Here is a 16169-nt window from a genome sequence, read left to right as displayed (position 1 = left end):
CCTGTCAATTGGGAAATTAGTTCTCCAGTCGACAACGAAGGCTTTCGGTGGCGTATCGTGTTTCCACGATTTAACACAGAGTTGACACTTCTTTCTAGTTAATTATTTTATGATTTTAATAGCTACTTCTCGTTTAATAAATCTAAATATTTTTAGCAGCATTTTATTACTAAGAAATTGTTAAATTTTTCGGTAACTACTGTATTTAGGCATTAACAACTTTATTCAAAGTTATCTAATTTTTGAAGGAAAATAAACTAAAAAGAAAACCGAGTGTTTCCAAAACAATATCAAAATACGAAATAATATAATAGTTAATTACCCCTAAAAATACATTAATTCTCAACTTTCTGTATTTCTTTTTTAAGCAGATCGTATTTTAGTGGAATAAAAATATACCTATTATCTCAAAAAACTTTAGATACTTACTCCACTGTTTTGCTTCTTTCCCATCTTTTGTAATTTTATACAAAAATACGCCACCTATGGATTTCGCTTTGTTGGGATCTTCTTTGACTTTTTCAATAATAAATTCGAATATAGCATCGCTTTTCAGTTCTGAAGAAGACATCTTAACCAGAGCCTTAACTGATTTTAAGTCTACGTAAGCGCCTAAAAAATATAAATAAAATAATATTTTGTCCTTCTAATTTTAATAATAATTAATATAAAACTTGTTTATCTGGCAGATGATTATATTAAAATTATATGAGTTATTTACGTAAAACATCTATCTATAAAAAATATTTTGATTGTATCGATGTTTCAAAGGTTAAGGGTTATTAAAATAAAGGTATATTACATACCTTTAATTTAGTATCTAAAATATCGATTACTTTTAATTTTTTTGAAATAATACAATTTTATTAGATTTAATATTAGCTATGAAACACATAAAAACATTATTGGACTTCCAACAAAATTAAGTGAATGATACTAATCTGTATAAACAATTCTCAAAAAAAAATATTTCTAAATAAAATTTCTGTGACCAGATTCTTTAAAGTGAGAATGAAAGGTGTTTCAATAATTCTAAAATTTCAAATTAAATTTAAAAAAAAATAGAAAACATCTATTTATTAGCTACCTTCGATATTTCTTTGATGAAACAAGCCAACGCCTAAATTTTGTGTAAAAAAACTATTCCACGCGGTTATAGCCTTTCAGCTAAATTAATACAATAATTGAGATGAAACAGAAACTACTTCTACTTTTTACAAGATTTTATTTCAAGTAATTAATACAAAGGTTATCTTCTACCGAAAAAAAAACGTAAGCAGCGAACAGAGGAACACTGAATTTATTACAATTCATTAAATTATTCAATGCGATGTTGACGAATTTCGTTTTCGATAACATTATACGACATGCTTTCTATTAAATATTTTATCTAATAACTTGGAGAAACCTTGAAATTATTATGGCATAGAAAGATTAACAAAAAAATCATAAATCAATCTAAACAACGTTAAAAACCGACCGACGAAAGTGCAACGTATGGCAACACCGCGAAGAACTTTCCAAGGCGTCGATAATTTCTAAAATACGGGTGACGTCTGAAAAGTTTTAAGAAATACAAATTACAATATGATCGAATAAAACGGCGCCAGCGATGGCTATGAAATGACGAACGCTGTTATTTTATACCGGGTGCGTCTCAAAAGTGGCTCACCCTTATAACTTTTTTATTTTTTTCTGATAAAAAAACGAGATATGGTATGTGAGTACATGATGTAAATTAGGATTCATTGACGTGTTCAATTATTGTTTTTGGTCACTTCCTGTTTCACCGAAAAGGACTATAACTTTTGATTTTTAAATGACATCCTCGGTATTTTTTTTACTTCATTCAATGGAAAATGACAGTCTGAATAGAATGACATATCATATGTCAACTTTTGGCATTTTCGCATATGGTTTATTTGAAATTGTAACATGCGCTTCATAACGACAATTTGACTCGTGTGTGGTATCAAATTATTCGTAAAACACTCGACCTATACAATAATTTGATACCACAAACTCGACCTACAAGCGTGTGGTATCAAATTATTCGTAAAAATTTTTTTTTCCAAATATGCTAATGAGCTACCCTCGTTCCATTTGAAAAAATTGAGATATGATTAAAAATACGATTTGGCATATTTTAACTGGCCAGGACAAGACACTAAAACATTAAATCGACGATTAAATCTATTTTTCCAAGGCTCCTTGATTAAAAATTAGTGTTTTTAACATATCCATGGCACTCTAGATTGAAATTTAAAATACGATTTTTTAAGCAAGAATGTCAAAATTTGACACATGATACGTCATTCTATTTAGAGCGTCATTTTTTATTGAAAAAAGTAAAAAAACACCGAGGGTGCCATTTAAAAATCAAAACTTATAGTCATTTCCGGTGAAACAGGAAGTGATTAAAAACAATTGAATACGTCAATCAATTCTAATTTATGACATATAACCTAACCTAACATACCAAATACTAGTTTTTTTTATCTGAAAAAAATAAAAAAGTTATAGGGGGTGAGCCACTTTTGAGACGCACCCTATGTAAAATTATATGGGGAATGGCATCGATCATCATTTCCAAGCCAACTGAACGCCGTATTTTCTCGATCATGCGGTATTTTCTACGCGTTTAGAAAACGGCTAGGAATATTATAATCATAGATTTAGTAAGAACAGATATCACATGAGACATTTTAACCCGATCAAACAATCGGAGGTTGACTACGTACTGTAAAAACCAACTGAGATAGAGAAGGCGACATTGCCACATCTCAAATTTGCGCCTATCTACTCAGTTTGATTTACAGAAAAGGTGACTTTAAAACCTTTACCGGATATCAATAAATCTCAATTTCTTAATTAAATTAATAGTTTATTTTTAAAGAGGCATGCGTAATAATATGTTATTAACCAGAGGATATATGCGTTACTATTAAAGGACATGTTTACTGTTTAATGTGCTGAAACGTCTAGAACTATTGGCAACGTCGCTGCTAGTCTTCCAGAATGAAATGAGCCGTCCGTCCCACCACCCCTCGCGACGGCCCTTGGTCCGTTATAGCGTACTACGTTTAGCTTGCGGTGTGTTTGAAGTCGGAATCAAGACGAAAGTGAACTTTTCAGTGTTTTTCGGTGGTTTTTGTTTTTGTTTAACGTACTGTTGAATCTGCGAATTCAGTATGGTACGACAGTGTCAAGTGTGTGGAAAAATAAGCTCAAATTACCCGAATTTGTCTTTTCACAGGTGGGTATTGTTTTCACATTTTTATATTTCCGTCGTCATTGTACATAGGCGTCCCACAAGGGAGCCTCTCACAATCAAAATAATTTCTAGTTATATTTGTAATTAATATATTAAAACAAGAACGTAGTAGCCGGTAATTGAATTATAATTCATCTCAATTAGTACCTAACTGTGGTAGATCATAACAAATATGAATATAAACGTTGCATTTGAAATTTAATTATAAGCCAGAAAGTGACATTTTTTTTCTTAAAATTGTGTCATTTTTGGTCATTATATACGATATTCTAAAGGAATTTTGCTCAACAAATAAACAAAGGTGTTACCCGACCTTTTTTACATTTTATCTGCCCCTTCGGTCTTGTTTAGACAATTTTTTACCACTGTACAAATACCTCTTCCTAGAGTTATTTGTACGGTGTGTTTACCTTTTTTTTAGAATGGGACGAACTGTAAATAATTCTTAGGCTACTAGTTTTATACATACCTATATACAGTGACCCAGGCTTCCAAAAAGCTATTTACCTATTACTACTAGCTTCTCTCGCCATCTAGCACTCGCCATAGTAGTACGTTTTGTACTCAAATGCTATTTTCTGCTTTTCGTTTGTCGGATTGAGGATTACAGCAAAGTCGGCCTGCCGATGGAGATAAATCTCCGAAACCAGCCGTCGAATGGCTGTTCCCTTCAGTCTGATGAACTTAATGCCGAGAATAAGCATATATGTAGGGGTTAGGCCTAAATATTTTTTTGCTTCTTGTATTTTGTTTATTTATACAAACCCTACCAAACTTTGAGCTCCATCTACGGTAACGTAGATGAAGCAAACGTAATATTCATTATTATGCGACAGAAATCCCATACTGTAGCACACAGATTTGATACTTTTAATGATAAATGCCTTCTACTGAGAGACTAAAAGGTAATTGCCTCGTATCAGAGCCATCATAATACAAGAAGAAGAGCGAAAGTCAAATCTTGTCTTATATTTTCAAAAAAACAATTTTCTCGTTAAATATTGATTTTAGGTATAAGAAAAGTTATTAATAATACAAGATTAAACAACTATTACACAGTACTTCACAGGAAGCTATCGATTGCGAACTAACTAAATCGTTACTAATTACTAATTTTGAAGTTCTTTTTAAGATCAAAAAAGGTAAAACTAAAACCTAAACTATCATTTCAGATTAAACGGGAAGTTCTAAATAATGTTGCCTATTCTAAACAAGAAAAATTTATTTATAAGTTTTATAATATCTCTAATTAAATTTGGACTAAAAGAATATTTCTGTTTGCTGTAGGTAATTTTCTCAGGAAAATACGAAAATAAAAATGACTTTTAAGTAAAAAAGTCAAAAGGACAAGTTATTCCAAAAGGACTGTCCTTTCAAAAAAGGACAGGTGGCAACCCTAGGTATTTCTGGAATGGAAATTTAATGGCAAATCTACAACTTTTGAACTAGTTTGAAAATATGTTCCGGCCACCTATGTTTACAAAAATGTCTAAAATGTGCTTTACCATTGCCTCCATATTCTGAAAAAAAAATGAAAGAAAAGTCACCAACCACAAACCTAATATAGAACTGTTCCGGAAGCCTGAGTCACCCTGTAAATATTCAAAAGTAACTGAAAGTTTATATAGAAGTAACTGAAAGTTTAAATTGAAAATCGACGTTGGATCGATTTTCGAAAACCACCTACTAACGTTTCAACATAGGTATATGTGGCATGTTAATTATATTATTATATTAGACCTTATAACAAAACTCATCTGACGAAAAAGTGTTAATGTAGTATATTAATATGGAGTATAAATTTTACTAATTAATTTACTTTTACTTTACTAGTTAAATTCGTTCCAAAAAACGATACGCCACTGGCCAATAGAACAGTCCAAATGCGCCTAGTTGCCGGGGACGGAAATTTTAGACTTCTCTGTCTCTTCTGTCCTTGTTTGACACATTGGAATGTTTGATACACTACCAACGAGTATTTATGAATGATATGTTCGGTCTATCTTTATAATGTCTTTGATTATAATACAGTTGGGTATAATTTAATTTCCCGGAGAAACATTATTAACGTAAAAAAGTAACTAGACAGATCTGTGCTTTAAGATTAGGTATACTATATGTATAAAGATAAAAATCTTATCCCAAATTCGTGGTACGAAAATTATTTTTTATGACGATGTGCAAACGAGTAAAATTTCCTGTGCGCAAAAATAAATTCGCATAAAATAACAATAAACAGCGTAATAGAGAGATATCGCTAAACCGAATAGCGTGCATGGACGTTAATAAGGCCAGATGTTATTTCCCTTACGTGAGGTGGTATTAACTCAACTCTCTTCATTTATAGTTATCGGATCGGAAAGAATTCTGTTCGCGTCGCGTCCGCTATTTAAACTTAACCTAACTTTGAATTTAAAACTTTGAAATTGTTTTGTTTACTAGGTATTTTAAAACTAAAGGGTTAAAGTGCTTATTTCCAGTGCTTTATTGTTTAACGTTTGCCAGTGGGTTTAGGGCAACAAGCAACAAATTCTCTTAGGAGGGCTAAGTCGTCATCTGCTGTAAACCTAGGCCTCTTTATAGGTTCTTTAATATTGGAAGAGGTGGAATCCATATTTTGAGCCATATTTATTTAATTAAAACTAATCCCAGCTACTTAAATATCAAATTACGTAATAAAACTAAAGTAATAATTCAAAACAATGGGCTCTTTCACAAAAAATAAAATACCCAATTTAAGGACAAAATCTGAAATAGAAGACTATTTTCAGTATATTTATCCAAAAAAAAATAGTTCCATGACATTGAATAATTTTTTTATAGGCCCTCAAAATTGCTTTAATTTGAAATAATTTTAAACTGCCAATTGATGACGTATGAAAAATACGCCCAATCACATTGCAGAACCGTGCTCGTGCGCCAGCCAACAACTGGCAACATTGCGATTTGATTTGACCACCACCACCTCAACTCAAGGCTAATCAACATGATATGGGCAAGGTAAATATGGCGGCGAAGGCAGCGCATTATTAAACTGTTTACCTTTAACCTGAAAAGCCGGTAGTGGTTTCTCGTTCCGATTGCATACCAGAAATAATTAATTATCTCTAGTTTGTTGTGCTTCTGCAACACGTTTGTTTAATTCTTAGTGTTCAGTGCATGGTGTGATCAGAAAATTGTGATAAAAAAACAGTGTAATAAAAATTCAAACCAGACATTCCACATAGGGAACTTCAAACTTTTGTGCTTGTCGTACTCCTCTATTATTAATTATTTTAAGGTAAGAACTGGAAGTATTTATCAAGATATTACACCTAAATGAGTAAAAAGCTTTCGCCGCCAGTCTGCATAGTACTTTATAAGGTCTGTTCTCAGAAGAATCCCTGACTAGTCAGCGCGTTTCTTATTGGTTGAAATGTGTAGAAACCAGACTAACAATCAGGTTTCTACGCATTTTAACCAATGAAAAACGTGCTGGCTAGTCAGGGATTCTTCTGAGAACAGACCTATAATGGTTGCTTACAATAATCAAAAGATAGGTATTAAAGGGTAGCTATTAATATTTTATTGTAGCATGCCTTTTACATGCTCTGTTCCAAATTGTCACGGGAATAGAGAGGGTCCCAAGGTTTCTGCTTTTATATTCCCCAAAAATGACGAGCTTTGTAAAAAATGGTTGACAGCTATTAAAAGAGATAAGTTCACTCCTACTAGTAGTTCTCGGGTAAGAAGTGCATTAAATATGCCTCAAAAATTACTCCTCACTGTTACCCTAGTGAGGATGTAGTTATGGCTACAGCTTACACTTACCTCACTATAAGTAAAATATTGGAAGAAAAATCAAGCTTTTTACATCAAAAAGATCACAGAAAGATATTGACAACATTGACATTTGAAAATATAAATGGCCTGGATGTAAGTCTTTTTTTAGGTCACAATTGCCCCTCACATACGTCAGAATTTATTATTAAATCCATCTTCAGAATATCGAATATTTTATTGAAGAACTATGCAAAAAAAAGGTATGACGTCTTTACCACAAAGACTATGCCCTATGTAAAGAGAAAGAGTAAAGAAAACTAAGCTAAGCGTAAGTTTTACTTACGAACCCCCAAAAAGGTATTTAGTTTTTTTTCTATATAAAATCTTGAAACACATATTATATTTTTTATTTATCCACATCTATTATAGTTTAAATTTATTCCAATTTGTGTAATGCTGCAAAACATAGAAAAAATATTCCATATTTTTTGACCCAAGCCAGTGTAGTTTAAGTGTTTGCAACAGTTGTTGGTAGGTAAGTGTTTGCAATTGAATATTTAGTTTATATTTCTATTTTCTGTCATATATTTCTGGTTATTCCTTTTTCCGATGATTTTGAACACCCCATATATGCTACCTCAAGTTTGAATATTTTAACACTACCTATTTTCTGAGAAAGCAGACCTTTTTATAAAAAGTAACTAACTGATGTTTTCATAAAAGTAATAATACAAAAAATTCCATACTTATGCGGAGAACTTTAGACTCCCTGTATATTAAAAAATTAGTGCAATATTACGTAATCTAACCCGACATTTGTGTGAAAAATGTCTATTTGGAAATAAAACAGGTTTTAAATACGCGGCAAATAAAGCACTTCTATCTCCGCCATATTGGAATAGGTTGAATGGCCTTGCGTGGATGTGGTGGTGGGTCAGCATGGTGGCCCCATGGTGGCCCGGCCGCGGCCATGTTGCCGCTTTTCAACATGCCAGGTGTGACGTATTAAAAATAAAGTGCGGATTTTTATTCTGGGCTTTTTCGTTTTTATTTATTTTCTTAACTTCAAATTTTTCGAAAGTGAGATAGCAGAAAATTCTAGAATTGATTGCTTTATTCAATTATGCTAATTCCAAAATATAGTGGAAGAGCCCATTCAAACATAACCTAAAATAAAAGATCTCGCCAGCCGGGGGTGCAACTTTGTTCATGTTTCAAAGCGATAGCAAAGTAATTTTGTAGCTTGAGGCACTATGTTCAGTAGCAACATCGATTCGTAGCGATATTCTGGTTTCTCGTTTTGTGGCGAGGCGACTGCCTAGACCGTGTCGCACATGTGTGCAAGAGTGTGATAGTGATGATACCTGGATGATAGCATATTTCGCAGTATTTGCCGAGAATACCCGATATGATAAAGCGACAATAGTTTTGCAATGACCATAGTACCGATCATGCTTCGACATCGTTTCTAAACGATCGGTTGCTAACTTGAACAAAGTTACACCCCGGCCCCGGTTGTCAAATACCCGCACATGCCCACTTAAGCAATCAATTACTTAAAAACTTAAAATGTGCACTACAAATATAAGTAAACTTAAAATCTGTAACACTGTACAATGGTTAATTTATTATATTAAAATAGGCCCATTTCCTGTTCCAAAAGACCAAACATTTCTGAAATATCTCAAATAACTACTAATAACTAGCCAAGGTCAGAGAGCCAGGTATTAAAACAGATGTTTGTCGCAAGTGTTTGTCGATTTGAATTTATTAGTACGTTTGGCATCAAGTTTTGTATGTACGTAAAGGCACGCAAAGTTACGTATAACATATTCGTAAACGTAAGTGAATTTCTCAATGCGCGAGCGTACATGTCAAACGATACGTTTACGTCTACGTATCTGCCCGTGCTTTAACTGTCTACTATTTTTGAAACCAGTAACACTTTACACTGATTCCAGTTAAATAGTTGAATAAAAATATAGCTAATAAATATATTAACTAAAATAGCTCCCAATAAGACTCATTCTTCGTGATTTTATAAAAATACATAACAAATTTTATAATAAAAATAACTATAAAATATCGACTAGGTATACTTCGGCCTGTACCTATTTGATTATCTAGCCTCAATGTAAATTTCTTAAAAGTGAATCCACACAGTGAAAAAAACACCACACATTAAAAAAAGAAATTAAATAAGTATTACATACCTGTTATCACCACATTTCCTGTTTCAACAACTGCAGTTTCAAAATGAATTCTATTGCCTTCTCTCCACATATCAACTTTGAGTGTTTGTCCAGGGATGACAGGTTTGGTAAATCTGGCCTAAGAAACAATTTGATAAAGCCTGTCCAGCGGGAGAAAGGAAAATTTCGAAATTTTGAGAGACGACATCCAATCAACTTTTTATTAAAATTATACACAACAATTGTTACTGTCATATAATCTCCCCTTGGAAAGACTATAGTTTTAGAAAGATTACAGTTTTAGATTACTGTTAATAACATCACAATATTATAGGCTTGGTGCATTATCCGCCGGTGCTGCCACCATCGGAGAATATCGTGTAGTCTAGTTTAGAGTAAGTGTTACGAAATATAATTTGTGAAAATTCTAAACAAAAAAATAAAGAAGTAAATATTTTCATAACCTCAGTCAGAAGGTCTAACTTGTATTATAATTTATTTTATTTATTTGGGCTGTAACGAAATTTTTTAAATGTACATAATTATAATTTTAGAAGATGTTCATAAAAAATTTAAGCACTAGTTGATTAAATAAAGTATACCATTAATATTGCAAATTATATTTTATCCTCTCATAGTATATGTCTATTTAATTTTTTGATTCTGTAATGGGCAGTTTGTTTACTCACTTTATTCGTCAAACTGTCTGAATCCATTTCTGCTTTTGATCAAATCGGTGTGATATAGCTGGGCAGCTGTAAAATGTTGTTCCTGGAGAGTTATATTAACTGTTATCGCACCCAATAACCGCGCAATAATGCCCTACTGTTCGTGTTGCTATTTTTGCGGCAATTTCTTTATCGTTCGACATTGTTACAACACAATACGTCGCTCAGTTCGTGTTTTTTTTTCACTTAATTTTCACTAATCGAAACAGCGTTACATCACAAAACTTTCATACATGAGAATGTTATAGTTTCAATAACTGCACAGTATAAACCAACATGCTTAAATAGTATGACAAAACCGCGAATTCAATATTGTTTTAATGGGATCAACATGGAGTGAAATACAGACCCGAAAACTTCTGATTTCTGCCGTATCAAGCGCTGCGGTCGGAACTTTTAAAGTCAACTGAAATGCACCAAGCCTATAAATTATATTATTCCAATACAAGATTAGTTACAATTACCTTGCAGGCTTTGAATAATGTTGAATCATGATCAGCATAAGTTTGTAGTACAACACGAACTGAAAAGCCTAATGAGCACAAACCATGTAAAATTGGTTTCTCAAAACCAGCTAATGGAGCAATATTTGGATCAATATGGAGTGGATTTCTGTCACCTAATGAAATATCAAAATATAAATAAGAATAAGAAACAAAGAAAGAAATAAATGCATATTTGTAGGAACAAAAAAAAAAGTATTGTACCTATGTAGTATAAGCGCAGGGTACAGTACAGGGTGAGTCAACGATAGAGTAAGTCCATTATCTCATTTGTTTCGAGGTTTACAAAAAAATGTTAAATACAAAAGTTATAGGGAAGGTTAAGATACATATTTTAAAATTATTATAGAGTATACAGGGTCCTTCAAAAATGTGTGGCGAATATAACATATGTTTTTTTAAATGCAACACGCTATTTTTTATTTTATTTTTAGATTCTGCGTAAAATTCTATAACTTTTTTATATATAATGTTATATACCTAAAATTAATAGTTTTTGTAATATTTAAATTTGTTTATACAAATGTTAAATATCAGTGTGGTAAAAAATTGTCAGTTGTACCATTGTTTCTGAAGTTGAAATATCAAAATTTGGTATGAGAGTTCTGTAGAGATTAAAAAGAAGATATATGTTAAGATATTTTAGTTAAATGCTACAGGGTGTTCAAAATATATTTATGAATTTCAACTACTTAAAATTAAAAAATCTCAAATTTTTTAAATGGTACACCCTATATATTTACATTTTTTCTGATAGATTTTGCAAAGCCCTTCAACTTTTATTAAGTATGTCATATACCTATTTTTAATAGTTTGCGATTTATTCCAATTTTTTCTATTTTTACCCTAATTTTTAATACAATTACGCTATAAAACATCATAGTTGCCGTGACAAAACAAACATATTTATTACTTATTTTTAACAAGTAGTTTAATAATTAGTTACAATTGTTATTATTAGTCAAGATTAACTAACTTTACTCAAATAAACTTAAATCGTAGTCGTGAATTTCTTGGTGTATTTCTATATTATGAAAGATGACATTTGGATTTTCCGTCGGGCCGAATAGCCACAGATTAGGGTAATACTAACTAGATTACCTAATTATTGTTGACGACTACTGATATTGAAATTTTCTCCGACATACAGTAAAGTTTTTTTTCTCGTAGAAATTCTGGTTTATAATTCATTTCGTAAAGCCAATATTACTACTGCCAGAAAACCGTCCCATTACACACTGAAAATATTATAATATAATATAATATGAAAATATTTTCTAGATAATCTACATCTATTCTTATAGTACTTAGCAAAGTACTATATAATATATAGTACTGAACCAAAGAATATGTTTATTTTGGCTTGTTCGTGTATATCAGTCACACTGACTAATCCATTTTCAGGAAAATCTGAAACTATTACCTCTACCTCTACCATTTATACTTATTACAACAAATTAAACTAAAATTCATCTTTTGTTCTTAACTTGCTTAACAGACATATGAAATTTTGATAATAATTATTATTTTTTGTCATGGTAACTATGATGTTATAGCGTAATTGTATTAAAGATATGAGTAAAAATAGAAAAAATTGGAATAAATCGCAAATTATAAAAATAGGTATATGACATACTTAATAAAAGTTGAAGAGCTTTGCAAAATCTATCAGAAAAAATCAAAATATATAGGGTGTACCATTTAAAAATTTTTAGATTTTTTAATTTTAACTAGTTGAAATTTATAAATATATTTTGAACACCCTGTAGCATTTAACTAAAATATCTTAACATATATCTTCTTTTTAATCTCTATAGAATTCTCATACCAAATTTTGGTATTCCAACTTCAGAAACAATGGTACCACTGACAGTTTTTTACCACACTGCAATTTAACATTTGTATAAACAAATTTAAATATTACAAAAACTATTAATTTTAGGTATATAACGTTATATATAAAAAAGTTATAGAATTTTACGCAGAATCTAAGAATAAAATAAAAAATAGGGTTGCCTTTAAAAAAACATATGTTATATCCGCCACACTTTTTTGAAGCACTCTGTATACTCTATAATAATTTTAAAATGTGTATCTTAATGTTCCCTATCACTTTTGTATTTAACATTTTTTTGTAAACCTCGAAACAAATGAGATAATGGACTTTACTCTATCGTTGACTCACCCTGTACATACGTATCGAGAAAGAAACGGTTGATATCCGATAGTTGCCGGTTAGGTTAGACTTTGAAGACTATAAGGGGAGAATTTTGAAAACATATGGGAGTACGGAGAAAAATTCTATAACTATTTTTTCTAGTGATGGGTTGTTATTTAACTATCTGATATTTTATAACAATTATTTAGAAATAACATAACGCAACCGTTACTACTTCTAAAAAATAACAGATATAAAATAACGACATGTAGAGATCGACGCCTCGTGAAACGAAGTCGGCGCTCTGCACCGCCACTAAATTCTATGCGGCTCGAAGCAATTCCAAAAAACAACTAGTATGGAAAACATGTTATTTCGACAACCATCGGTACACTACTAGGCGGCGCCGAGATAAAACGGAGTGGGGAATGCGCTACGGCGAACGTAGCTGCATCGGTCGATGGTCGTGTTGGGCTTGCAACAGCTTAAAAATAATAGGATATAAAAAAAAGCAGCTTTTTTGAAACAGTTGCGGGCATAACGCCTGGCGGTCGAGATAACAGGAGTGGGAAAGTAACGCTGCTGCATCGGTCGATCGTCGATGGAGGCTCGCAACGGGTTGGAGAATAACGTATAGAAAATAAGCAGTCATTTTAGATACGTTGTTTTTTAACCTGTGATGAGCAAAACAAGCGGCGGTCGAGATAATCGGAATGGGAAAGTAACGCTGGTGCATCGGTCGATTGTCGATTGAGGTTCGAAACAGGTTGGAGAATAACGCATCAGTTATACATTGTTTTTCAAACCTGTTACGAGCATAACGGGCAGAGGTCGAGATATGGCGCTGTATGTTTCAGTACATAGTTATTAAGTTTCAGTTACTTAGTTATTTTTATTAATATCTTTAAATATATACTTTCATTGTTCTTGCTACATTTTAAAACTCTTCAAAGACAATTTTACTAAGATTTAATTTAAGAAATTGTGAATGGTGCTTAGAAATTTAGTGATTCATTTATTTATAATAATAACGAGAAGTACCTAATAAAAAATGGAAATAACAATTTAATTAATTATTTAGTAATATGTATATTTTTCTAAAGAAATGCTTTAGAAAAAAAAAGTTTTGAGTTTTTCTAAATTTTCCCAGTCTTAAATTATTACAATAGTAGCGAAGTAATAGTTTTTTTTGCATAATCATACAAAATATATTACCATCGGTATTTTTCACCACTGTCTAACGCTATTACTGTTATAGATGGTGATAAGAATAAAAACACTATGTTAAGAAAAGACCGTTTAAAAGGTAGCAAACACATTGAGGATAATATTAATTTTAAATAATGTATATTCGTTGCTTTTGCTGCGATTTAAACCTCTTCAAAAAAAATACTATTCAGAGATAATGATACAACAAACATTAGATACTAAAAATACACTAAATAAAGATATTACTTTTCAACTTCTAAAACAAGTAAAGGCTAAATTATAGACTTTGTCTTTATAAGAAGAAAAACTTTTTTATTATTGTCGTTTTTAGAAAAATGTATTCTCTTATAAAAATGTTTGCTTGTTCTATGGTTACTCGTAATCCCGTTTATACTTTTCCAAATATGTGGTTGATATAAGTTCTAAAAATAAAAAGGCGTTTCTATGGTAACATAATTTCGATTTCGAAGAAGAAGCAAATTTTTTTATGAAGAACGCGTTTTTCTCAAAATATCAACAATAAAAAAGTTTTTCCTTTTATAAAGACAATCCGGGGACATACTGTATATATTATACAATTTTATATTCAAGGATATTACTTATTACTTTCAGATATTTAGCAATAAAATAAAGAAACCTGTTATTAAAGCTGTTATTTTAAGCTGTTTTTTTATAAATAACTATAACAGTTTCAACTGTTATCTAAAAATAACCGTTTTTCCCACCACTAATTTTTTCATGTGTAACGAGTGGCCAATTAAGAATGGATGTCGGCTGTATCTCAGAAATTTCTTCTCATATAACTTGACGAAAAAGTTCTAATGAATAAGGCTAGGCGCTGATAGGCAATTTCCAGTCAGTCGACTATTTAGTTGCAGATCTGTAACAAATGTATTCTTATGGAGCCGCGCTCACATGCAGCCAAATAGTCGGCCGATCCGCTCCATAAGAAAATGTGTATTGATTTCACTTTTACAAGTAAATAGTCGCCCCACTAAAAATTGATCAAAAGAAATTGCTGGAAATTAAGAATTTTGCATAAACTGGCTAATGTCACCTGTTAATCGATACAGTGCAGCCTGATCTAAGCTAGTTTTCTGTGAAATGGATGCGTCTGGCGATCTCTTTGGTTTTGGCCGACAAGGAATAATTTTTGTTCCTGTTCTTGGACCACCAAATCCTCCAGCTCCTACGGCGAAAGTCACAATTTGATTTTTAATGACTACATTCCCATTTTTGTCAAAGGAGTTAACTAAAAAAACAAATTTTGAGTTTTGAAGCTACAAAATCAGAAAAAAAAATTACTATCTGAAACTATTGCCGCTCCTGATCCCTTGTCCAATACTTCAGATACATTAGCTTTTGATGTTAATGGTCCTCCAGTAGGCAAATCAAATACCTGCAGCAAATTACATAAAACACCAATTTATTATTTAACATTGATAACATGAGTTTTACCTCAATATATTGTTCCCCGTGTAAGACATTACTCAAATCTATATCTTTTCCCGGCACAGCATTTGTCGTAGAGCTAGAAGACATTACGCACTGAAGAGCAGGTAACACATAGAAAGTTGGTAGTATCGAAAACTGATCGTGTCCTTCATATAAAAATTTGAGTTCAGAAGACTGTGTTAGAGAAGCGCCAACTGAAAACAATGACAATATTATTTATTAATGCTAAGAATTAATTATAAATAGGTTATCTTATCAGGATATACATAAAGTCTGGTTAATACAATTTGATGAATATCTAAAATTTTCAGGTGATTCTTGTAAAATATATAGGATTTCATTTGTTTTATCCCCCCCCCCCATCCAGTGTTTTACTCTATAATCACACCTGACGATTTTATTGTAAAGTTCAATTCACATAATCAAAATTCAAGGAATTAACATTAACTTACATATTATTATTATATTATTTATTAATAGTTAAAGAGGCGCCTAAAAATTCTAATGGCATTTCTCAGCATTTAACAGAATAAGCAACAGATGGAGTCACTGCAGTCACTGAAGGATAATATCGTTGATTGAAAAAATAAGATGCGCAACCAGAGATGTAACGGGCGTTACTGTCAGGATGTCCGAGATTTAGTTTAGCGCAGCGCCGCTGCGCGCTGGTAGTCGTTTACAGCGCAGCGGATAAAGAATACTGTACCGTAGTAATCATATTATAAACAGCAGTTTCTGGATAAAAACAGTGTTCTATAGTATTTACATACTGCAATACTAAAACTCCTCTTTATATAAGAATTGTTCTACACGCAAACAAGTCTAATAGGTTAAAGTTGAGCTCACAAGTCAAACTATATACCGGGTGCGTCTCAAAAGTGGCTCACC

The 16169-nt window shown here is 31.8% G+C and overlaps 1 protein-coding gene across 5 annotated transcripts in view; it reads right to left on the bottom strand.

The window, feature by feature from the left end:
• LOC115888404 (peroxisomal multifunctional enzyme type 2) overlaps positions 1-16169 on the bottom strand; it is a 33700-nt gene that overhangs the window by 4288 nt on the left and 13243 nt on the right. For 4 of the 5 annotated variants that reach the window (XM_030908131.1, XM_030908130.1, XM_030908133.1 and 1 more), the window contains exons 8-13: positions 15285-15475; positions 15132-15225; positions 14884-15078; positions 10421-10575; positions 9250-9367; positions 430-612 (exon numbers count right to left, since the gene is read on the bottom strand). In XM_030908131.1, the coding sequence (XP_030763991.1) occupies positions 430-612; positions 9250-9367; positions 10421-10575; positions 14884-15078; positions 15132-15225; positions 15285-15475 (936 nt within the window). Of the gene's footprint in view, positions 1-429; positions 613-1087; positions 1314-9249; positions 9368-10420; positions 10576-14883; positions 15079-15131; positions 15226-15284; positions 15476-16169 lie in introns of those variants that run through there. The other variant, XM_030908134.1, reaches the window with a different exon arrangement.

This window comes from Sitophilus oryzae, unplaced genomic scaffold (genome assembly GCF_002938485.1).
Source record: "Sitophilus oryzae breed Bouriz unplaced genomic scaffold, Soryzae_2.0 scaffold_738_pilon_pilon, whole genome shotgun sequence".
Classification (NCBI taxonomy): domain Eukaryota; kingdom Metazoa; phylum Arthropoda; class Insecta; order Coleoptera; family Curculionidae; genus Sitophilus; species Sitophilus oryzae.
The sequence above is the reverse complement of the archived record's forward strand: the minus strand, read 5'-3'. Positions and strand labels throughout refer to the sequence as shown.